This window comes from Typha latifolia, chromosome 7 (genome assembly GCF_019914945.1).
Source record: "Typha latifolia isolate L0001 chromosome 7, TyphaL0001v2, whole genome shotgun sequence".
Lineage (NCBI taxonomy): Eukaryota > Viridiplantae > Streptophyta > Magnoliopsida > Poales > Typhaceae > Typha > Typha latifolia.
In genome coordinates this window covers 3119885-3144060 of record NC_133092.1, presented here as the reverse complement: position 1 = coordinate 3144060, position 24176 = coordinate 3119885, and the positions used below count along the sequence as shown (strand labels likewise).

General features: G+C 37.5%; 6 protein-coding genes across 7 annotated transcripts; 2 read left to right on the top strand and 4 right to left on the bottom strand.

Annotated features, from left to right (window-relative positions):
- Positions 1–519: 519 nt before the first annotated feature.
- LOC140791827 (transcription repressor OFP13-like) lies at positions 520–1677 on the bottom strand. The gene has a single exon (XM_073142489.1). The coding sequence runs from the start codon at positions 1274–1276 to the stop codon at positions 650–652; it is 627 nt and encodes a 208-aa protein (XP_072998590.1). The 5' UTR covers positions 1277–1677; the 3' UTR covers positions 520–649.
- A 3288-nt stretch (positions 1678–4965) lies between these two features.
- LOC140792530 (probable CCR4-associated factor 1 homolog 11) lies at positions 4966–6135 on the bottom strand. The gene has a single exon (XM_073143600.1). The coding sequence runs from the start codon at positions 5931–5933 to the stop codon at positions 5148–5150; it is 786 nt and encodes a 261-aa protein (XP_072999701.1). The 5' UTR covers positions 5934–6135; the 3' UTR covers positions 4966–5147.
- Positions 6136–8049: 1914 nt separating this feature from the next.
- LOC140792152 (protein GL2-INTERACTING REPRESSOR 1-like) lies at positions 8050–8397 on the bottom strand. The gene has a single exon (XM_073142991.1). The coding sequence runs from the start codon at positions 8395–8397 to the stop codon at positions 8050–8052; it is 348 nt and encodes a 115-aa protein (XP_072999092.1).
- Positions 8398–11600: 3203 nt separating this feature from the next.
- Positions 11601–12736, bottom strand: LOC140792552 (momilactone A synthase-like). The gene is made up of 3 exons (XM_073143619.1): positions 12569–12736; positions 12226–12485; positions 11601–12131 (listed from the first exon to the last, which is right to left on the bottom strand). Exons 1-3 carry the CDS (start codon positions 12610–12612, stop codon positions 11608–11610), a joined length of 828 nt encoding a protein of 275 aa, XP_072999720.1. The 5' UTR covers positions 12613–12736; the 3' UTR covers positions 11601–11607.
- Positions 12737–15127: 2391 nt separating this feature from the next.
- Positions 15128–19113, top strand: LOC140793000 (IAA-amino acid hydrolase ILR1-like 3). 2 transcript variants are annotated; one of them, XM_073144300.1, is made up of 5 exons: positions 15128–15579; positions 16250–16375; positions 17046–17348; positions 18212–18340; positions 18559–19113. In XM_073144300.1, the coding sequence occupies exons 1-5, from the start codon at positions 15193–15195 to the stop codon at positions 18931–18933; spliced, it is 1320 nt and encodes a 439-aa protein (XP_073000401.1). In that variant the 5' UTR covers positions 15128–15192; the 3' UTR covers positions 18934–19113. The 2 variants fall into 2 exon arrangements, with proteins under 2 accessions (XP_073000401.1, XP_073000399.1); XM_073144298.1 differs by having other exon boundaries at positions 15129–15579; positions 17034–17348.
- Positions 19114–21038: 1925 nt separating this feature from the next.
- Positions 21039–23213, top strand: LOC140792555 (momilactone A synthase-like). Its single transcript, XM_073143623.1, has 3 exons — positions 21039–21105; positions 21209–21527; positions 22624–23213. Exons 1-3 carry the CDS (start codon positions 21065–21067, stop codon positions 23077–23079), a joined length of 816 nt encoding a protein of 271 aa, XP_072999724.1. The 5' UTR covers positions 21039–21064; the 3' UTR covers positions 23080–23213.
- The last annotated feature ends 963 nt before the right edge of the window (positions 23214–24176 follow it).

The window sequence follows — 24176 nt, the reverse complement described above, 5'->3', positions numbered from 1 at the left end:
TTACATATCATATCGGCTTAGTTCCTATATGGACTACATATTAGATATATCTATATTTATTTTTTAAATTATTATTTCTTAAAAGAAAAAAAACTAAAACTTGGATATGAAACTAGATAAGGGTCGAATTCTTTTCTACCCATTTGCAATCCTACACATTTACCAGATTGCCTCGTTGCGTTTACTAGGATCTAATCAAATTTCTCTGCCAAATTTTGCATCCCTCTCTCTTCCTAGGAAAGGGAAGAACTGAAATACAGATATGTCATATTCCATTGCCGGATAAGAACAATGTCAATACTGGACAGAGAGAAGTTATCTATGTTTGATAAAATTTTGATAACTTCAATAAAAGTTTACCTCCCCCCCTGAAGTAGCATTCAAAACCTATTTATAATAGGAGTACATATACAAGAGTGGGTAATCTTTATCTCAATTTGGCCTCCTTATTAAAAACCAAATAGTGACTTGCTAATCTCAGTCAGTTACTCTAAAAATTGCTATCTCAAAACAAGAATATATCAAGAGTTTATGTACCTTAAAGATAAAAATATAAAGTTTGTGTACTGATCGATGCATCTTTGAAATGTAACCTACCTACCTACCAATATACATTATAACTCTCTCTCATGGATTAACTAAATTAACATTATTTCACATCTCTTCCCTCTTCCACAATCTCAAAACCAAAAGAGGACGACTCCTCTTCCTCCTCCTCCTCAACCTTAGACGCAAAAGAAGAACACAAGCTATTGGAAGAGCGAGACGCAAGACCAACAAGCAAATCCACAAAGGCCCCCACGATCAACCCGTGTGTCGTCTTCCCATTGGCTCTCAAATACCACCCGAGCATCTCCTCCAGCCAATCCCAGTCCTTCACCCCGTGGGCCACCACCATCTCCTCCATGGACGCCCTGAAGTCCATGTACGGGTCGTCCGAGTCGACTGCCATGGCCACGCCGCCCTCGAACCCAATCCCGTCCGGCTCGGCCGCCGCCGCCGCCGCCCTCTCCACGATCGAGCTCGTCTTGGCTCCCGGCTCGAAGAAGAGCCGGTCCGAGCGCAGGCCGCGTATGACCGCCTCGACCGGGTCTGCCCCCGACGCCTCGGAGACCGTGGAGAAGCTCTCCGAGTCTAGCGCGGACGAGTTGGAGAAGCACGACTCGGCCGAGTCGACGTAGGCCGAGTTCATGGTCTTGTAGAGTTTGTCCTCTCCGCTGGAGTTCTCCCTAGTACTCTTATAGAAGAGAGAGGCCAGCCCAAGCTTCTTAACCATTTGGATGTCTGGAAAGTGGTACGTACCTTTGCTGGTTCTCGGATGAGAGCCGGCTTTTTAAAGGAGAGGGGAGAGGTGATTATTAGGTCTGGTTTTGTGGGGTTTCTTTTTTTTTTTTAAAAAGAAGGAAGAGGTAGGAGGGAAGAAAGGGGGAGGGAAAGGGGATCATGTAGACAGTGGGGTCACAGTTGCATGTGTGGGCAATAAATACAGGTCGGATAGGGGGGGCAAGGAGAGTATTGAATAGATGAGGGGTAGAGTGGTTGAGGTTGGAAAAAGAAAGAAAAGGATTTTGGGAGGTGGGGGATTCATAGGATTTGGAATGCTCATCTTTGTTTGCTAACAACATGCAAGGGTGCAATTTTTATGAATCTGTTTGTCTGTCATGCTTCAGAAGGGGAGGGGGGTTTCGCTTGATTAGTTGCTTTCTCACTTTCATGGATATTGCATGTTAGTTTGGTCTCCTCATTTTGGTCTTATATTGGTGTAGCACTTTCCCAAATGGCATCACCTTATCTCTTTTTAATAATATCGTCGTACTTTTCTTTTTATAATTCTAGGTGCCCTCGGGTTTAATCCGATGTCCTTGTTTATGGTTTTACTTAATATTGTTTAAGTATGAGATTTGCGTTAAGAAGCCTGTTGCTTTTATCTTTCATCTCTCCTGCGTATCAAACTTATATTATAATCATTTAGATGCTAATAAACTATTGCTCCGCAAGGCCAATTGTTCTTAGTACATAAGAAATTTAGACCCATATTTGCTAAGATAATTAGGTTTTATAATTGGTCCACTCTCTCGTAGAAATGGATTACAATTGGCTAACTCCAATATATTCGGTTGCGATCCAGTCATATATAATATTTTTTACATCGTGTTTGAACCCCTAACAATTTGATCTGTGCTATCCAATTTTTCACTTTAGAGAATATTAAATTGCAGAAAGCTAGAATTTCTAATTAAATTTAAAATGCAAGGCAATCCGACAGGTAAATTGTAATTTATATGTATTTATAAATTCTCCATCAACTATTGAATCATTTATTATTCGGTGAACACAAGTCATGAATAGTTGAAGGAAACATTCAAAAAACTTGGAGAGTATTGTGACTTGTGAGTATGCCTATGACACTATTATATTATATAGCATTGTGGAAGACCAATTAATGCATGCGTTAAGGGGCAAAAAAAGAGAGATCAATTCGTGCATGGTTGTCCTTAGAAAGTTAATGTTCAAAATATTATAGAATTCCATCCGTTTTTGTGACCCAATTCCTTAACCCAGATTGAAGCTTGTCACTTAATTCTCCGAGCATTTATACAAATGTGACGGGACACGAGATAGGATTTATTGCTTCACTCCCAAGTGTTGCTCCTCTTTAATAATATATGTATATATATAATATATTCGCCACCTCTCCCCTAAGGCCTATCTCATTGATGTCGTCTTCTTCGTTTCACTGTTATGGATTGGACGTAGCATATGCAAAGCTCCTAAATTTCAAGGAATGTGTCACATTCTTCACTCATTCGTGACCTCCATTTAAGAAACATTTATTTAGGAAGAGGTTGCCAATTACGTCTTCAGAGCAAAATACCACCACGTGAACTGGACTTGCACCTCTTCTACAGTTTGTCATGAATGAGCCTTGCCACATAAATTCACTTGCACTTACTCATGATAAATTTGGGCTCATTTATGTGGATTACTACCAACTCAATGTTATCCTTTATCACAAATACATGATGTCTTAGATGAAACGTGCATGAGCTTAGGATAAATTACCTTATTAATAACAAAAAGGTATATAGCGGTGTCAAATTACTACAGATCTCTAAAATTTAAGGGCTTAAGTTTAAAATATATAAAGTAAGTTGATATCGGATAAAACTATATAATGTAGAGGGTAATTTGTGCTTGAAATTATATACTGAGATGCATGCCGCAGACATCATAATAAAAAAAATAAAAAATAAAAACTGAGAAGAAACTGTTTGCACATCGAAGTAGAGTCTCAAGACACACACTTTTTATCAAATGATGTTTGTTCATCAAGGCCATTTTGCTCCTCACCCACATAAGACCAAACCCTGGCAAACAAAAGGTCCCAAAAGAGCAACGAGGCCACCCTTGTCTTCTACCATTATAGAGATCCTGTCAAACAGATCCATATCACCACAGTATCCCCCTGTGATGAATGACTCTTTCTAGGGCCCACTGTTCTTGTCCATGTAGCTCCAGTTACTGTTCATATAAGCAGCAAGGAGATTGGACATCACACCAGCTAATATATTTACTCGCCTACTACTTCTTGTGTGCTTTCAGGTTCCCGGAGTTGTTAATAGTCAAACCAAAGAACAAGAGGGAAAAGAACAAAGAGTTACCTATTTCTCTGACCAAAAGCTTAGTATACAGTAGTCCAAAGGTACGGGATCTAATAATTCAAACATGTCTCAATAGTATATCTCATTATGATCTCCTGTGGACCATGTCAACTAATTGATTGTCTAAAGGTGTCTGTCATGCCTCTCATATGCACATGCACTGTTTACAACTCATGCTTGATTCCTAACCTAGCCAGTATGAGGCAAGATACTAAAACTCAAATAGATTATAGTGTGAGCTCTTTGGTTAGGAGGCATGAATTTAATTTTAAAGTTTTGATGGATTGGTAGAGGTTTCCTTTTTGTGATCAAATGACATTAATGATGGCCAAAGCAAGTGTCAATTTCAATCCCATGTTCCTTGAGGGAAAGCTGATTAGGTTTGTTGTCTATCATTAAGATCAGTTTGATTCTGATGTGAAGCCTTAACCACTGACTTGTATTGGGTTGCATAAAGTTCCATGATTATTTGATGATCTTACTTTCATGGGGGGCTCACCTGTTTCCTTTCTGATAAAATAAAATTTTCTTATTCCTAGAATCATGAATTATTTGAATCTAAGCCTTTAAATGAAGGTCTAGTTGGAATAGTCGAAATCACTCATTCGATCCATGTCTTGATTAAAAAAAAAGAAGGTTTATGCATCTATCTTGTACCATGAATAAAAGCTAGAAAAACTCCAAACTAGGTAAGGATGAATTATTCTTTACCACACATATTATGATGATATATAGTTGTTGCCACTCTAAAGTTAGTACGTTCAAAATTATTGGGGAAAGCAAAGATCTTAGCAATTGGCTTGATGGAGCAAAAGCAAAGATTCTCAGTTAGCATTCACCATCTTTCACACTATCATCCATAGAGCAGCTGAAAAGTGATAAGACACTGGTGAGAAACCTAAAAGAAAGTAAACTTTTTAGCTAAAGGAAAATTTACTTGAGATTGTGCCAGTGATTGGTTAAAGCTTGACAAGACAGTCCACAGATTATAGTAACATTGGGTGAAAGATTTGCTACGCTTCAATAGATCTTTTATCTAGCTAGTTGTATGTTCAATCTGCGTGCAAACAGGGCATTGATTCCAGCAATTTTGACACGATATGCCAAATGGAAATGGAATGAGACTGTAACATAATAAGATGATAGCAAGCTGTTAGAAATTGATATCTGATTGGCAACTAAGAGGAGGATAGATTACTAGCTAGCTCTCGGCGTTTTCTCGTTGTAGGAGGGTTCGTGTGGTTAAATGCCTTTGGTTGTGCTCGCAAAATGTATCAGTATGTAAGAGGGAAAAAAAGAAAGATTTGGAGCAAATTCTGCTTCTATGTATCAAGGATACAAAACAAGATAAGTTAAAAGCTGTAGAATTAGCCATCTGACTTCTTCTTTCCATTCATTAACAAATTCTATACACAGAATTCTCCAGGATAGAATTCAATCAAAGAATTATGAAATCTTTCTTTCTTTATTTCTTTTGCTGCATTGTTAGCAAACTTCTAATCCATAGAGAACTCCGGCATGCCTCTCCCCACCATCCTTCAGGAAGAAGATCTCCTTCATCCTCTTGAAAGCCTGCCAGGTCAGTAGGCTGTCGGATCCGGCCTGGTGGCATCTCCCCGCCGCCCGATCGACCCGCAGCGTGGTCGCTACCCGTTCCAATCCCCCGTACAAACCATCGCAGTAGGCGATCATGTGCTTCATGTCGAACACCCTGTCCCCGAAGAAAACCCTCACCGAGCCCAAGAATTCCCCCAGATTCTTGGGTAATCTGCGACAAGTTAGGATTTTTACGAGATAGGCGAAGTCGTACGCGCTGTGGAAGGTAACCCAAGTCACCGACGAGCCGTTGCATACCAATCCCGAGGATATCATCAACTCGGCGAACCGGCGAGAGTCGATCCCTCTGGCTCGGTTCCTGTCGAAGTCGATGCCGGTGGACTTGAGGAGCTCGATCGAGTCCGGTGCGTGGCGGTCGCGGCGGGGGTCGAACTCGCGGAAGTTGAACTCCCAGACGTAGCAGAGGTTGCCGTCGGCGTCAGAGAGGGTGAGGCCGACCTGGATGAGCTTGAGGGCGTCGACGTTGGACTTGAGGAGGGCATAACGATCGGAAGGGGAGAGGAGAAAGGGATGCTTCTTCGGGCGAAAGATGACGCCAGGGAACTCAGTGTCCATGGCGGCGAAGGGGAAGCGGTCGATGACGGACCGGATCAGGTCGAACTCGGACTCGAGGTTATCGGCCCAAACGGACCGGATCTGGACCGGACTAGGCATCCTCTTTATATTCCGACGGGTTTTCGGTTATTGACGAGGTGGGGAGGAAAAAGAGCGGCGAGGATTTATATAGTGGGAGAAGCGGAGATGCTTCGGGGAAGGAGGAGGAGGAGAAGACGTGGTCTCCTTCAGTTGCCACGAGGCGGCTTCCGGTTCCCTTCTCCGGCACGTGGGGCCGACGATGGCGTTCTTTAAGATTCGCGCCGAGACGATCCTGACCGCTGGTGGGGTGGGGTTAGGACTTAGGACCAGTAACGGAAGAGATTGGGGAGTCTGCACCCACGTGTGAAGCGTGCGCGTGTTTTTTAATGTGACGTCGGCTTGCCGTGTTCGAGTTGGGAAAGATAAAGAGTGGGAGCGTTGGCGATGAAGTTTGACCGGTTTCGGTCTTCTTGGTAGGCTTTCAACACTTTCATGCAGTACAGTGAGTCACTGACCCGGCTTCTTAGATTTTGTTTCTGTATTTTGGATCATTACACTTACACTTGCATCCCTGAATTATTCTATTTTTTTAATTTAATTATTTTTTAATAATTTTTTGCTCATCTTTTATAATACTTCAACTCAAGCAACATCTAAAATATAAAATAATTATTTTATTTTAAACAAAAGTAAAACAATTATCACAACAGTTAAAAATTAAAAAAAAAAATATTGGTCAAAGATGTCTCTAGCTAAGACGAGTTATAAAGCCCGATGGATGGTGATCGGCATTGGGGAAGAAGAGGGTAATAATAAAGAACAAAAAAAGGGCGAGATTGAAAAAGACAAGAGGTAGCTAATAGAAACGATACTTGATTAGGTTGCTATCCAACTATTTTCAAAGCTAGCCTAACTCAATAAATTATTTAAAATAATTCTAATTGAATTGGCGTTATCGTGTGTTTAAACGTCTCCGAAGGTCGTTCGAACATAGTAGAAAAACCAATCCACTGTTCGAATCCGAGCCCAATGTCCCGTTAGATGATTTGATTGAGTCGGAACTCTCGTGTACGCTCTCGTGTACACATCAATCAATTCCATGTCATGTTAGTGTAAATAAATATTTTAAGGCTCTCTAACTCTCGTGTACGCTGACTTTTTCAAACGTATAGATGTCGTTAGGGTCACATCAAGATTCCGAGAGTCCATAATTGACTAATAATTGTCCATATTGGCTGTCTTTGTGCACTAATTGAGTTGACTGGACTTAAGGGAAAGACCAAGAAAAACCTTTGTTAGCTTGTGTTTTATTATACTCTTCTAGTGCTCTAATCAACTCAGGCGTGGAAAGCAGGAAAGAAACTTCCAGTCAAACACGCTTCGTAAGTGTTTAATTAAATGAAGATAAACTTTAAAAAAACGCCAAGGTAATTATGAAGAGCTCGATCAACATTGTAGCTTAATAATTGAGTTATATCATCATACGACAAAAGTCATACATTTAATATTTCTAATAAATATTAGAGTTAATATTTAGTGATTTTTTTTCAATTTGATTTGGATAAAATAAAAAAGTAGTATATTTTGGTTTGACCCGTTTATAGATATACTCTGAACTTTTTAAAACACTGTATACATATGTAAAAATTCATAATATATATATATATATATTTATAATCTTATTATGATTTATTTTCTTAGAAGGTTGATATAATTATTTAACCTATATATGAGATAATTTAACCTATAATTAGACTACGACCTTTTGATCTATAAAAAAAAAATCCATCAAGAGCTTGATTTAGTTTTTTTTTTAAGTCTCCAACTAGTTAAGTTACGATCACTAATAGCTGCCTCTTTTACAATCACCCCCCAATTTGAATGAAGAAGATTTCATTCAGTTTTTTATGCAAAAATTTGTTTGCCTTCCCCTTTAACTGTATATGCTCTGTTTTCTACAAGGGAAGAACTAGAAATTTTTATTAAGGAAGAGGGTTCCAAAAGGCCTTAATGGAGCATGCCATTAGGGATATATATATCATATATCCATGCATTCAAGAGGAAAAGTGAGAGAAGAAAGTGGGTATGAATTGTTGCTCATCATCTGACATGCAGCAGCACACATAGAATTAGACAACTTTTGCCTAATTAAACATGGGATTAACATTTAACGCCAGCATCAACAAGATTATCTTTAGCTCTTCGTACTCTTGCTCCTACTGATATTCTCACGTTGGAAATCGACGAGCACAGTGCTCTTGCACTTGGGGCACTTGGGATCCTTCTCACAGAGCATCACATACATCAAACACCTTGGGCAGCCAACCAGCAGCATCGACGTCGCCTCCGGGCTGCTCGACGACTGCTTCTGTTCGTCCTCCGACGACACGCACGAGCTGGGGGGAGACGTCGTCCCCGAAATCGACGACGGCGACATGTCATCGTCGTGGGCCACGGCCCTCGTCGAAGGTCCCTCTCTTGTTGCTCTTGGTAAGTTAAGCCTTAGCTCCAACTTTGGGCTCTTTCCAATATCTCCGCTCATCTCTGCAGTTGAATACAAAGCTACGCCAAGTTTAGCAACAGAGAGGTTAACTCACTGCCATTATATAACGAGGGGAGTTGATGGTTTGCTTTAATACCAGAGCAGAACTCTTTAATTCTGGAAGAAAAAAAGAGCCCAAAATTTTTGTTAAGCTGTGGAAGATGATTATAGTAGAATGACCTGCTCCACCATAATGGGATTTAATGTCTCATTGACTCAGAAGATTTTGTATCTAAGCAAATTAATGGGAATAAATGAAGCACTGGTTATTTGTAAATGGGACATAAATGGATGCTACTTTAATGGGTCTTTACTTCCGATTCAAAGAAAGATACGAGCCAGCTAGATTTTGCAGCTCATATCTCTTCCTTCAAGTATTGCGTGACATGATATGTGCAAATTAATGCCAGTTTCTTTGAGTTATTATTGAATCGTTCCCCTGCCATATTAACTAATAGAAGATTCACAGAGATGAGCAAGTACAAGAATTGCACTTACTACCCTATTTTTGGTGCACAGATTAATGTAGTTGGATGCGCGATAATATATCGATCACTCATATTCGATAGTTCTAATTGCATCCATTTAAATTATATTGCTCCATCTATTTTCTACAATTTGAGAGATTGTGTGTGTTGGCCTACAATTTAGTTGGTATCCATTACCCAGATTATCGAGATATCCAGGTACTTGCTTCTTTAGCCTTACAATCTTACATATTAAACCACTTATCAAATAAATTCTTTAGCTTTACATATTGCATCTCCAGTAAACTGTACTAACGTCATCATCTCCCTCATTTGTACAAAAAAAATCCTTTAGTTGCCCTATTAGACAGTTAAATATTAAAGTTTAGTACTTACAAGGATGTCCAGTGCATGCAGAAACGTTTAATAGAGTACTCCTCGTCGACCATTCATGATTTCGTAACTAATCGCAAAGAAATTCTTCTAATAACCATATAAATAGTGTTACTTCGCCTTGTGAGAGAACTCAAACATTAGGGAAAGTAATATATAGGTTGTGGCTAGTTAACTAGTTTAGCAATAAATAACAAGTAATTAGTTTGTAATTGTGTGGATCTATGTTCTGCCCTGGTACTTGATGGAGACTAAGAAAAAGATACGCAGCTTCCATTTAGAACTAAGGATAGCTTCCAAAGGCTATTCTCCTATCTCAAGTTTGGTGAGATGCAAATGTACGTCAAGAACTAAGAGATTCTGTTTAGGATTAATGAATTGAAAGTCTACTAATGTTACTACTTTTACAACACTCCTCTGCAAATCTAGACCCAGCTTCTCTGAGCAATTTTAATGCCCATTACTTTGTAAAGTACAAAACGCTTAAGTGGATATCAAATGCTTCATCTCCCACTTGTGCCAGAATCTAACAGATCTCCCACACTGGCAAATCTAAACCAACACAGTGAAGGAGAGATTCCAGCTGCTTATTTCATTAATTGCATTTGTTTCTGCCACCGGAAAGTATATGTGAAATGGATATTTAACAACAATGAAATGACAAGCAGCTGGCAGAGTTATTAAAGGATTCTTTCAGACATGGATACATGCAGAGAAACAGTTTGTAAGTCTGACACCATGAACAGCTTCTACTGGTTGCAACCTCTAGAGTAATTTTTTTAATCTGCCCACATGAAACAAACTATTCGTTTACTTCCCTGATCGGATCTAAACTTGATAATAATCAGTGCTTAGTACTACTTAGGCATGTTCATAATCCTCAAATTGCACAACAACATAAAATAAGTTAAATTCACTTCTACCCCACCTTTCTACTGCACCCAATCAAAGCTGAGAAGCTTGAAACCTTCGGAATTCTGACAGTACGAGCAAGCGAATACTGGTAAAATTGCAAGGTTTTTGTCACAAGCGCTGACCACTTCACCAGAGGCTGTGATATAAAGATTAACCACTTAAAGACCACTAAACATATACTGGAGGATTTACGCAGGAGATGCAATTGTGGGCCACTGTGTCCTAAAATAAAGCACGAGTGACTAAGTGATATAGAATTTGGATAAATACTTGCACGCCAACCTTTATAGTAATTTTCTTTTAGAGCTTGAAAGAAATTAAAAAATACTAAGAGCAGTGGAAAAAGTTAGGTTCACTGTAAATTTCAAATCTAGTTAGACTTCTCTTATATAAATTGACATATACAATAGAATAAAACGTAACTTAAACAAATAACAATAATATTAAAACAAAGTAATAAATTAATTATATTCATGCTTAGCTTCTTATCAGGTGGGTACTCTAGTATTGAGATAAAATAGACGCTCATAGTAGATAAGGCTGATGTCTTTTGACTTAGATCATTGTGATTGTCTAATTTGAAAAACTTTCTCCATGGAAGACAATAGTGAGAGATTCTTTTTTTTTTTTGCTCTTCTCTTTTCAAGAGGAATGGTCAAATATGAGAGAAAGTATTGTGAAAAAAGGAGTAAGAAAAAGGTAGCTAAGCCTTACTTTATCATTGTATTCATGGACGACAAGGTTGTTTAAGTGTATGTGGGCATAAAATTGAGGGACATTTGATGCAAACTATATATATGTGTGTGTGTGTGTGTGTGAACCACAATTATAGATATATAACTATATTATATGGATATCGTGGAACCAACAATTTTGTTATATTTTATTTGAAGTTATGCAAATCACAGTCAAAACATTGATTAGTTATAAATAATTTTTCTATTATTTTTATCACTTTGTTAATTAGTAAGTTATTAGAATTTGAAATATTGGTCAATAATTTTTTCCTGACGCGAATAAATGTTAGCCAAGCAATATATACAGGTTCAATTTACAATTGTGGGCTAAAGTATTTATGCAGAGGATTATTTATGCTAGTTAATATATTTCTTTCTCTCAGCACTCATAAATATGTGTCTTGACGTCTAATAATAAATGTAAAAAAAAAAACGTATACCGGCTATAGTAACATAAGTAAAAGTTCGTCCTAACATTTCGTAAATTTATTTTATTGTTATATCGCGGTTAAAAGACTGTTTTTAGTGAGAAAGGAAAAAGTTATTTCTTAAAAAAAAATTCTCATCTAAATAAGTAAAAGGTTGTTGCTATAGTTTCTAATATTTTGTTATATAGACAAGAAACTTATTTGCGTATGTGATTAACTAAATTCTATAATCCCTTGAAACAAACTAAATTAAACAATGGCAATTAACAACTACTCCTTTTTGAAGAGATCGAACGAGGGGTTAACAATGGAGAAGCCTCCGTCAATCACAAGGTTATGTCCACTCACATACCTCCCCTCCTCACTCGCCAAGTAAAGCACCGCATTCCCCACGTCCTCCACCTTCAGCCTCACCCCCTTCAGGCTGGCCACCGCCTCCATCGCCGCCTCAAACTCCTCCCCGGCCAGCCCAACGTACTGCGTCGCCAGCGGCGTCACCACCATCGCCGGCGACACGCAGTTTACCCGGATCCCGAACCGCCCCAGCTCCGCCGCCGCGTTCTTTGTCAGCGCTACCACCGCGTTCTTCGCGCACGTGTACGCGTGTGACGCCGCGCCGCTCATCACCCCGGCGACGCTCGCCGTCGCTATTATGCACCCGGCGCGAGCCGGCACCATTACTCTAGCCGCGTGCTTCGTCCCCAGGAACGGGCCCACCAAGTTCACGGCGAGCACCCGCTCGAAGTCCGACTTCTCGCACTTTAATATGCTATGGATCGGCTTCCCGCCAATACCTATTACATGAATTACGTAATTAACAACATACACGTATGGGTATATATATATACACACACACACACATATTCCGGCGTACGAGGTAGTACCGACCCGCGTTGTTGAACATGATATCGAGTTTGCCGAACTTTTGAACAGCGTGGTCAACCGCGTTGCTGACATCGGACTCGTTAGTGACATCGCAGTGAATATAAGAGGCCGCGTCTGGGCCGAGTTGGTCGCAGACGGAGTTGCCGAGATCGTCTTGGATGTCGGCGATGATGACCTTAGCGCCATGCAGGCAGAAGAGCCTGGCGGTGTACGCGCCGATACCGCTCGCGCCGCCGGTGATTAGGGCGACCTTGCCCTCTAGCCTATGCAATTAATTTAGAAGTTAATATAGAGATAGGATTAAAGATAAGTTTATGAGTTGGTATTCAAAGGTACTGAAGCTTACTTCTTTGCAATGGCAGGTAAAGCTGGGATGCTTCCCATGGCCATGGTTCAAAGTCTTCTTCTTCCTGCTGCTCTTGACTTTGAAGATTAGAGAGTGGATAATATGTTAAGATGAGCACAGCAATATAGTTGAAGAAGAGAGGAGGTATCCGGAGCATCTCTAGTAGTTAGATTCCATCTTTGCTGAGTTTTAGGCTAATCGATGGGCCAAATTAGAAATTTGACCACTGTCAACATGTATAATATATATATGAGCCTTTTTTTTTTCCTAACATAGAGTTAATTATTTATCAATTAATTTAATAAAGATCTAATAGTTAAGATTTTTAGGGAAATAATAGGAAATAAAGATATTACCGGTTCAATAGGTAATTATTATTTTTTAGATATATAATCTTGCATATTATTTTTGACAATTATATTATCTTAATAATTTATCAAGTAAAATATATATATATATATATATATATATATATATATATATATATATCTTTAATCGAGAGTAATGTATATATATCAAAATAAGAGTATTGATGTTTTTTATAATTAACTTGATGAAAATTTAATTATATTTTATCTGTTTGATTATTTTTTATTATTTATATATATATCTCTTATTAGTTTAAGATTGATTTAAATTAAATTTTAATAGATAAAGATAGAGAATTATATTTAAAATAAAGTTTATCTCCAAATAACCAAATTTAAATTATTTAATATTAAATGATATCTCCTATAATTAAGGCATAATTATATTTAAGAGAGAAATCCGAACGGAAGAAAAGAATATTTTATGAAGATGTAACGGCTAAGATCTTCAAGAGTATAATAGAAATATTAAAAAGTTAGACACACTTAATTAAATCTTTTTGACTAATATACTCTTTTTTTTACTTAACGTGGTTTTATAACCGGTACCGAAAAACTGATACCGGGTATAAAAACTAATTATTATAGTCGTTGAATTAAAATTATAATTTGTAAAGAGGCATTAAAGTATTTGCCTATATATATATTGTAAGGACTACTTCAAAGAAACTGATTCACTTCTTGTCTGCCGACTAGAGACGTAGTGATCAGCTCGATAAGTCTAGCTTAGATTAGATTATCTTCATGCTTTGGTGACAAGATTCAGATTTCAAATGGACTGCAATGATGCAAACGGATGGGGTTGGTGGCCAACTTTGGATTAATTTAATTAGGTCCGGCCTTATATACATATATATTTCTTTTCGGTACCATTGTTGTCAGGATTCTTTGCAGGCAATGCAATTAATATGATAATATATATTTTGATGCTTGGAAAATGAAGTCGATCAGTAGACTAGCAAATCTTGTTTGATATATAGCAAAGGAGATACGTGTCATCTTTTTACCGAATGAATACTTTATAATTTTGTAGCTACAATTATTATTTTTCCATCTGTTAGACATAAGCAATGTAGTGGATGGATACGTACGAACAACTATATATGCATAGACCTGGAATTAACGAGTCGCAAGAAAGCTACTTTTCTTATAGAGATATAGAAAAAAAATCAACGCCTATTAATTATTATAAAAAAATTATTTAGTAGTTTGATAGTTTAGGTTCATGCTCCAATCAATTAATAGTTTAGTTATTCTCAACAATGTTTAGTTCGGACTTATAAATAATTTCAAAAAAGAGATATAATTTTTTTTAAATAATTATTGTAGAGAAAATTATTTAGTAGTTTGATAATTTTACTTTAGCTCAACTCATATTAATAGCTCGGCGATGCAATTAGAACTCTGCATGGCTTAGAGCAAGCAAAGTTAAGTTCAAAATAATTTTTTAACTTGATTAATAATTGGGGGATGCAATTGTTTGCTTTGCTCCCAGATTATGTTTAAAATCTCCTCAGATAGTATCCTCCTCCCAAAACCACCGAAGCCCAGCCAAGTCTGGCTTACTAGAGGTCGGGGTTGTAGAAGTGGCTGTCTCCGCCCTGTTCTCATCCTCATGCGTTGACTTCTCCTTCCTCTGCAGCCCAGAGGCCTTTGTTCCTCTCCAGCCCAGAGGCCTTTGGGAAGGAGGCGCCATACAAATGGCTGATGGATGGAATACAAGGATCGAGAAGGAATCACGTAGGAAATCTCGATGAACAGTTGATGGAGTTTAAGACTTAAAGTATGATGGAAAGGAGATGCAGAGTGACACGTAGGCCTAAAGTTGGACTACTTTATCAGGTTCGGATTCCATGCCTAATGGCATAACTTTTAATATAATAAGATAAATTTTTTTATAAACACCCAATATTTTACTTTTATTATAGTTCGTACTTTATCATATAAATCTTTATTATTCAACTCCCGTAGATGTTTTAAATATACCATGTCGTTAGTGTTTGACTGTTTGTTCGGCTATAAGGTAGAAATAAATAGAAAACTAAATTTAAAATAAAAATAGGTATTTTTTAGGGTTTTATTTAAATTTATAAAGTAAAATTAAATTACATATTATCGAGGCATTAAAAGTAAAACGTAAGGTGCGACATAAATAATCATATATTAAGGTGTGATAAGTAAAAACAAAATTACGGTAATCATATAACGAATATAGTCTCGATTCCCAGCCATTTCACCCTCCTCTTCCTCTTCTCCATGGCACCTTCTTCTTCTTCTTCCTCCTCACCAGTACCCTACGTACTCTTATTCTCCTCTCTTCTCATCTCGGCCTTCCTCCCTTCTCGTTCATGTGCCTCTCAGAACCTACCAGCCGAAACTGCAATCTCCGTTCGGGAGATCCTGGAGTCGGCTCGCGAGCCCGAGTTCTTCGATTGGATGACGAGCATCCGGAGGAGAATCCACCAAAACCCAGAGCTCGCCTTTGAGGAGTATAAGACCAGCGAATTGATTCGATCCGAGCTCGATAAGTTGGGAATTGGGTACTCATGGCCGGTCGCTAAAACAGGGGTCGTGGCTACAATTGGGTCCGGTCTGGGTCAGTTCTTTGCCCTTAGGGCAGACATGGACGCACTTCCGTTGCAGGTAACTGTTATCTTTTTGTATGTTTTTTGTTTCATGAATTGCTCTTTAATCATGTGGGCGTGTAGTTATTGGGCTGGGTATACCGATATGAACGAAAAGGAGGTGAAAGGGAGACATTTTTTATTCTAGTCTTATCAGTAAAACTACAAACGAAAAGTATTCATTGACTTGGGTGACATAATTAGTCGATAAGAAATGATTGTGATTCTATAATCACAGCTCAACTTAGTGCAAATCAAATTGTTCGTTGATAATGATTGATAGATTGCTGACATGGTAAGGGTGGAAAGTTTTGTATCAAAGAACAGAGACAAGAAGTTGGGAATGGCCAAAGACATCGATTAATCCTTGTAGACTTCACTCAATCCAAGTCATTTCCATATTAATGGTGGTCAATCCAGATTTTCAATACCACACTGCTTCTAGACAAATTCAGTGCCGTCAGTTCTTAACTCAGTACAATTTAGATATCCAGTATATTGATTTTATGGAAATATTCTTCTATCATCACCTAGTAAATGAACAGTCTGTTTAGGAGGATTTAATACGCAAAATAATGATTCCTGACAGGGACAGCAATGCCTGTTGGTACTATTTGTTTTCTTGTTACTATTCTGCAAATAATTTTGTCAACTGGAACTAATCACTTGATATACAAATCCTCTGCAAGGAAATGTTAGATTGGGAGTACAAGAGCAAGGAAAGTGGAAAAATGCATGCTTGTGGGCATGATGCTCATGTAACAATGCTCTTAGGGGCAGCTAAGTTGCTTCAGCATCGAAAGAGTGAATTGAAGGTACTCAACCGTCATTTTTTCAAGAATACTTTTGTAGTTGATTCTGCCATAATTTTGGGAATGATATAACTTTATTATAGTACAATAACGAGTTATATAAGTTGCTTCACTCTTAATGCATGAAATGTATGAAACTTTACAGTTAGAATCAAAATTCTAACTTCTAAGTATTGGTTTCGGGATTGAGATCAATCGCTTGAAAAGGCGATATATACTGGCCATATTAGCTGTATAGTCTTCCATTTTGAACAATTTGTATTGGGGTTTGACCGAATCAGTTGATCCGTTTCAGTAATATGAATTGGGATCGATTGATTTTTCAATTCATTGGTTAAAATATTGTTATGCCTACAAACATTCTACAAATGCTTTTAATGTGGCATCATCTTATCCATCCATAGTGATAGTCATGAGATGGAGAAACAAATATTCTTCAAATACTTTTGATGTGGTATCATCTTTTCTGTTGACAGTGACGATTATGAGATGGAGAAAAAAACTATTAATGGATAAGATGATGCCACATAATCTTATTTGTAGAATGTTTGTGAAGTGTTTGTGGGTATATCATTACTCTTATGTTTATTTTGAATTCCTCTATTCAATTCCCATCATTTAGCTTCATCTGGCTATTGATTTAAAATGATCTTATTTGAAGGGTACTGTGAAGCTTGTTTTCCAACCAGGAGAAGAGGGTCATGGCGGCGCCTACCATGTTTTACAAGAAGGTGTTCTGGATGATGTACTGGCTATTTTTGCTATGCACGTTGCACCTTATCTTCCAACTGGCGTCATCGCCTCTAGACCTGGACGTGTTTTTGCAGCATCTGGCTGTTTTTTAGTGACTATTACAGGAAAAGGTGGGCATGCAGCAGCCCCTCACAAAACCATTGATCCAGTTCTCCCTGCATCCTTGGCAATCCTCAGCCTTCAACAACTTGTTTCCCGGGAATCAGATCCTCTTGAGAGCAGAGTAGGTCCCTATGACACCTACACAATTTAATGTAGGAATGCGTGTTTCCCTATCAAAGTCTTGATAAGTTGCTGCTTTCTAATTATGAAATGTGCTAGCATTTGCTGTTGTCTTTCACATGATTAATTTTACTTTCATAACAAATTCTTGTTATAGTCACTTGCATTAATTTCTTCCATGTTTCACATGATTAATTTTACTTTCATAACAAATTCTTGCTATAGTCACTTGCATTAATTTCTTCCATGTCCTCCTTTTTGCTACTTGATTGCTTCTTGTTGGATAATCAAGTTCATTTGTACTTAATATTTTTGTGGCATAGTTGGACTCACTTCAACCTTTGATATATCTAATATTAAAGTGCAACTAATTTGCCTTTTGGGTGGTTAGAATAATTAACAACTTATTGATCTACTAAAAAGGTTAATACAGCTCCAAAATTGAGTCTCCTTGATGATGCCTCTGACGTGGAAATAAAATAATTTATACAGTGGTTTGAAGAACAACTAAGGACGTTGTATTTGTGAAAATAATCTTGGCTGGTGCAATACGCTGTAAACAGTACGTGCTGAAACTACGATATATAAGCAATGATGAATAACCTTGCCATATCTTAATCTTGACCTTTGGTTAATCCAACAATGAGGTTAAGCCAGAATTAACTTGCAGACATAGCTAGTGCCAATGTTAGTGAAATAAGAGGTCTGACAACTAATGGTGACACAAAATCGTATGCATCTTTAATTTGCTTGTTTGTTGTTAAGATAATAATTATAATTATGATACAACTGCTTCTCCTCTGATTATATCTCATGACAGAATTGCTCAAAAGTGACAATATTTTGCATTCTCTTACATCTTAGGTGGTATCTGTTACGTTCATAAATGCAGGAGAAGCATACAATGTTATTCCAGAGACTGCCACATTTGGTGGCACGATTAGGAGCATGACAACAGAAGGTCTATCCTACCTCTTTAAAAGGATTAAAGAGGTAATCTCTAACTGCAGCGAATCCTAAATTCTACTTTTGTGACAGTTCTCAAATGATTATACTATAAGTACTTTTTTTTTCTCATTTTGAATTGCAAGTCATGGATAACATGCTTGTAGTCCATTTACTTTTAGCAGGCATTTTCTAGATAAAACTCAAACTAATGTTTGTTCACAAACCAATTGATTTCCTATAATATCTACTCGTCTTTTTTGAAGATCATAGAGACACAGGTTGCCGTCCACCGATGCACTGCCACAGTGGACTTCTTGGAGAAGAAGCTCATGCCATATCCCGCTACTGTTAATGACGATGGCATGTATGCCCTTGCAAAGTTGGTAGGCGAGAGCTTGCTCGGTAAAGACAACGTTCGAGTGAGCCCACAAGAGATGGGCGCTGAGGACTTCAGCTTCTACTCTCAAAAAATGGCAAGTGTTATTATCTTGATTGGAATTGGTAATGAATCCATGGTGCCACTCCGTAACGTGCACTCTTCCTACTTTACTCTTGATGAGAAGACACTTCCTGTAGGAGCTGCTCTGCATGCTGCCGTTGCAATGGAGTTCTTGCGCCAGCATTCCTCAAAGTCATAATCTTTTAAACAAATTATAATGTAAACTAACGGTTAATATCAGGGTATGTCCCTATCTATATAATGTGGGGTGTTAATTATGGGACTACTTTATGAGTAAACTGTCAAAATGCTTAGAAACTAGATTCAGGAACTTATTCTTTGGTTCCTCCATGAGTTATATAAAATAAAGTTTACTTCATCCTGTTTTATCACAAATTAATAAGGAAGTCGTCATTAGTTCGGACTTTGGAGGAGAATGAATTACTTCCTTCTTTGAGTCTCTTTTTGGAGTCCAGTATCTAGTATCTTTTTTCTTTTTCTTTTTTTTGTCAATAAAAAGGCAATCATATTATTACATAAATTCAACGAATTCAATGTTGTAGAATATCCGCGCTACTCTATACAAGAGATCAAATAAATTCAATGTTACAGAATTAGCCTAAATAAAAGAAAAGTTCGAAGTTTTTCTTAACATTTTGAGAAAGTACAGAGATTGAAATGGGAGAAATCTGATTTTAGGCGACCGGCGGACGTATCCGGCGAAACATCGACCGAAAGAGAAAGCTAGCGCGCAAAGTGTCGGCAAGACAAAAGGAGGTGAAGCTTCTTTGGGAAGACGACACTGGCGAGCGTCGAAGGTCGGGGAAGGGAAGAGGATCGAAGAAGGTGAATGGACGAAGTAGAATACTCGTGGAGATCTGTGAGAAATCACAATGACTTGGTAATACGTCATTTGAATATAATGCACTCATTGTTTTCTTAAGATACTCGGAAATTACGAGTGTTGTCTTTTTCAGGTGATACTCAAAAGAGAGCTTTTTCAGGTTATAGTTTTCTTAGATTGTTGGGTTGTAAAAAGCTCTTGTATATGATATCAGAGAAATTCTAGGATTAACCTCCATCTTTGATGCCGATCATGGAATTCGATAGTTTTTTCTCCTCCACCACCACTATACTCTTAACCTTCAGTTTTTTCCAATCAAATTCACCTCTTCTATTCAAATTCACTTTCTTACAGAGGAAGCTTTTCAACTTACGTATTTTTATATTCAGTTGTAAACCTCGATATAAGAAAATTAGCTTATGGACCTGTGTTTAAAAAAAAAAAAACCTCTTGTTTTGGCCAAAATTGTGAGCTGTTAGATGCTTGGACAGTAGAAATTACATCGACATCAAGTAAACCTTGATTCTTGAAGATGAAAAGGATGGTGGGGTAGTATGAGATACTAATGTTTTTTTCGGTTTCAATTCTACAAGGCTGCTGAGTAAGTATGTCCCACGGAATTTTTTCTTTGTAAATCAGTCCTATATGTATTATTAAGATAAATACAAACTAATCAAATATGCTTTTGAGAAAACATACCTACTATATCCGGATGGATTGGAGGCTTAAAAATAATTGTATTTTATTTTTTTACTAATAGATTGAAGATTCACATTGTTCGTGGACGTAGACATATCGTAAAGCCATCTAAAATTTATCTTTTCCTTTTTCTCTTTACTCTTTGAGGTTTGTGAATTTTAGAGTTTTTTTATTTATGATTAACTTGAATATTTAAAGATCTCTACGTCTATCATTTTGATTGTGGATTCTCTATTTGGTATCTAATATTTGGTTTACCTAATTTTTTGCTATCCTAGTAAATTTATTTATCCGTGTTTACAAGAGCTTCTATCACTCATTTGGCATTTAGCGCAACAAAAAAGTGATCAATTATTGGCCATAATATTGTTTGGGGGAATGATGCGTGGTTGGTTGGTTTTTATTATTGTCAAATCCAATATAGGAGAGAAAAGATAATCTTATTAGACAGGTGAGCTAATAATAGTCATAAGCAAATAAGAATTGATATTCACCGAGCAAAAAATATTATTGCCCAAGGAATCATAGGTAAAATAACTAATTTTTAATAAGATATTGCTTTCTATATAATAATTTTTTGCCAGTAAATATTATTTCCCTAAACAACCGTTCTTGTAAACGTTCGCCTAAATCATTAATAACAGTGCGGAAAACGTGAAGCAATTTGGATTATTGAGATCGTCGCGATCCATTTCTTAATTTTTGTGGTCCTAAAAAATAGTTGATCGCCCTTATAACATCTGCCAGACCTTTCGATCTACGACTACGAAATTCTGTCCTCACTCTCATGGCAAGCCCTTCCATCATCCTCTCTGCAGTTGCAAGAAGGTTTTCTTTTCTCTCTTTCTCTCTCTCTCCTTCCCTTGTATGTATGTAACTGGCTGTTCAAATAACTAAAATAAAATATAAATATTCACGAAATGATTTCTAGACTTGAAGGCAAGGTGGCACTAATCACCGGAGGCGCGAGCGGCATCGGCGCGTGCACTGCCAAGCTCTTCGCCAGCCACGGCGCCCGTGTTGTAATCGCTGACATCCAAGACGAGAAAGGCCATGCGCTCTGCGACCAAGTTGGCAGCTCCATTGCGTCCTACGTTCACTGCGATGTGACCAACGAATCCCACATCAGCGGTGCAGTCGATGCCACCGTCTCCAAACACGGCAGACTTGATATCATGTTCAACAACGCAGGCGTTATCGGATCCCCAACCTTCCGGCTCTTAGACTCTGACAAGTCCAACTTTGAAAAGGTTTATTTGATTCATTATCTATTAGAAAAATGCAGGATTTTTTACACCCTCTTGTTTGGATGGTGAGAATAGGAAAGAAGAGAACAGAATGTCAGGAGAGAAATAATTTTCTGTCCGGAATTAAAGAGAGAGAAAGAAAAGTAAGAGAGAAGAAAACATGCTCTTTTTATATTTTAATATTTTAAATATGCCCTTATTTTATTAATAAAATTCATTTAGATCTTTTAGATTCTATTAACAAAATTATAGCTTATGGATAATATATTTGATATATGTTACTTTTGTTTTTATTTTATTTGCAAATTTTTATTTATTTAAAAGAGTAATCTTATGGATCTTATGGTCTGTGCTGATTTAGTTTAATGACCAAATACTAGATAAATTATATAATAGTAAACATATTATTTTATTTTATTTCTTTTTTAAACTTAAAAGAGTAAATTTTTTTTCTCTTATCTCGATTACATCCAAATAGGAGAGAAATTTATTCTCTTATTTTATGTTTTTTCTTTTCTTTTTTTTCTCTTTTATTTTTCTTTTCATATTCTCTCTGTCCAAACGGAAGTGTCTATATAAATAAAATTACAATAAAGTAGCATGTTTTATATATTTAATTTATAGTTTAATTATTTGATACAAAATAATTACACTTAGCATCCGTGTATATTATCATTTTCTGTATACATTTCATAAATTTTTTAATATTTATATAGATCTTTTGAACGAATAAAAATATTTATAAAGGCTCCTCAACAAACAAAATCACTATATAGATTTTTGGAAGCAAGAATTTTTTTTTTGGATCAACGAGTCTATGCGATAAAAGAAAATTTTAGAAAATGTATGTGAAACATAATGGTTATTCAGAAGAGCTAAATATAATTATTCTCTTAAAAGAATAACCGTCACTTTTTTTATGCATTAAGTTTTTATCTCTATTAATACCTATCACTTTATTATATATTATATTCTGACTCCTATTATATTGAATATTCTACTAGATTGCGTTTAAAAACCACAAAGTCGCCGTAAAGATCTACGTGCATAGTTGGTTGATATGTTTCTATTAACTTCACGTCAATTGGATATCTGGCAGGTTATGGCGGTCAACACCATGGGAAGCTACCTGGGCACGAAGCACGCGGCACGCGTCATGGTGCCGGCTCGCCGCGGCAGCATTATAATCACGGCGAGCGCCGCCTCCGTGGAGCCCGGGATGACCCCCGTGGCGTACACGTGTTCGAAGCATGCGGTGGTGGGGATCGTGAGGAGCGCCGCGGCAGAGCTGGGGAAGTTCGGGGTACGAGTGAACTGCGTCTCGCCGTACGGACTAGCGACGCCGATGGGATTCAAGGCGTTGGGGATGGAGAAGGAGGAGCTGGAGAAGGCGATGGAGGAGAAGGCGGTGCTCAGGGGAGTCACGCTCACCGTGGAGGACGTGGCGCACGCGGTCGTGTATTTGGGGAGTGATGAGTCCAAGTACGTTAGCGGGCTTAATCTCTTGGTGGACGGGGCCTTCTCCGTAACCAATCCGTCGCATGGTTTCTTATAGTATGACGTATGATGGCAATCCAGGGGTATTTAATCCCTCCAACTTAAAAAGAGTTCTTGTCTGCAGTTCTAAGAGTATTGGTGTAGATCTACTCTTGCATGATGATCAGCTTCCACATGGCGATCGTAGCCTAAGGTTTGAGTATTATCACTTTATCAGCACACAGACAGGGTTCAGTTCCTGCGCACACTGCGAACTAGAACTACTTGTGGTTGATATTTTTTTTTAATAAAACAAATTAGCTTAATTATTCAAACCAATATATTAAAGAAGAGCTAAACATCTTTCTGTAACTCATGATTAGCTTAGAAAGTCATGACCTAATCAAAACAAGAAATAAAAAGATCGCGTTTAACATGATTGGGCAAAATCAAATCTACAAAATTTACCAAATTAATTATTAAAATAGCAGACAGTCCTCTCTATCACAAAAATCATATGATTTTCATCTTTTATTTTTCCCATATCATTTTCCGTTTGGCCCATTGAGGTGCTATAGTTATCTCTGCTGAGAATTTATTTCAGAAAAATGCAGAAAATTATTCTGCTCTTCATCTGAACAAACAAATTTATGCAAGGAACTGAGGAAGTCATTCAGAAAAAATAGGCTTAACCGACCATGGAAAACAATAGCTTTTGTACAAGCCCAGATACAATTCAAACTAAATCAAAACGGTTCACTAGTCCCATTTACAGATTCCAGGAAATAAGTAAACAGGTCACATAAACACTGCTATGAGCTTTGAAAGATATACAAAGAGAAGGCAGCTTGAACCGCACAGAACATCAGCTTGAGTCAATCCCCTCTTATCATGAATTATGTGCATTCAGAATCTCTCGATATACCATATCAATGAAATGATCATTCTGCCAGAGACATGGAAGAAAATAATGGATTAATGTTCCTGCTTATACATTCATCTGGTTATTGATCTAAAATGATCTTATTTGAAGGGTACTGTGAAGCTTGTTTTCCAAGAAGAAGGTGATGGTGGCGCCTACCATGTTTTACAAGAAGGTGTTCTAGATGAAGCATGGGCTAGTGTACAAATACCCAAATGGGTGGCGGAAGCTGAAGCAAAACTTTCACCCTTAAA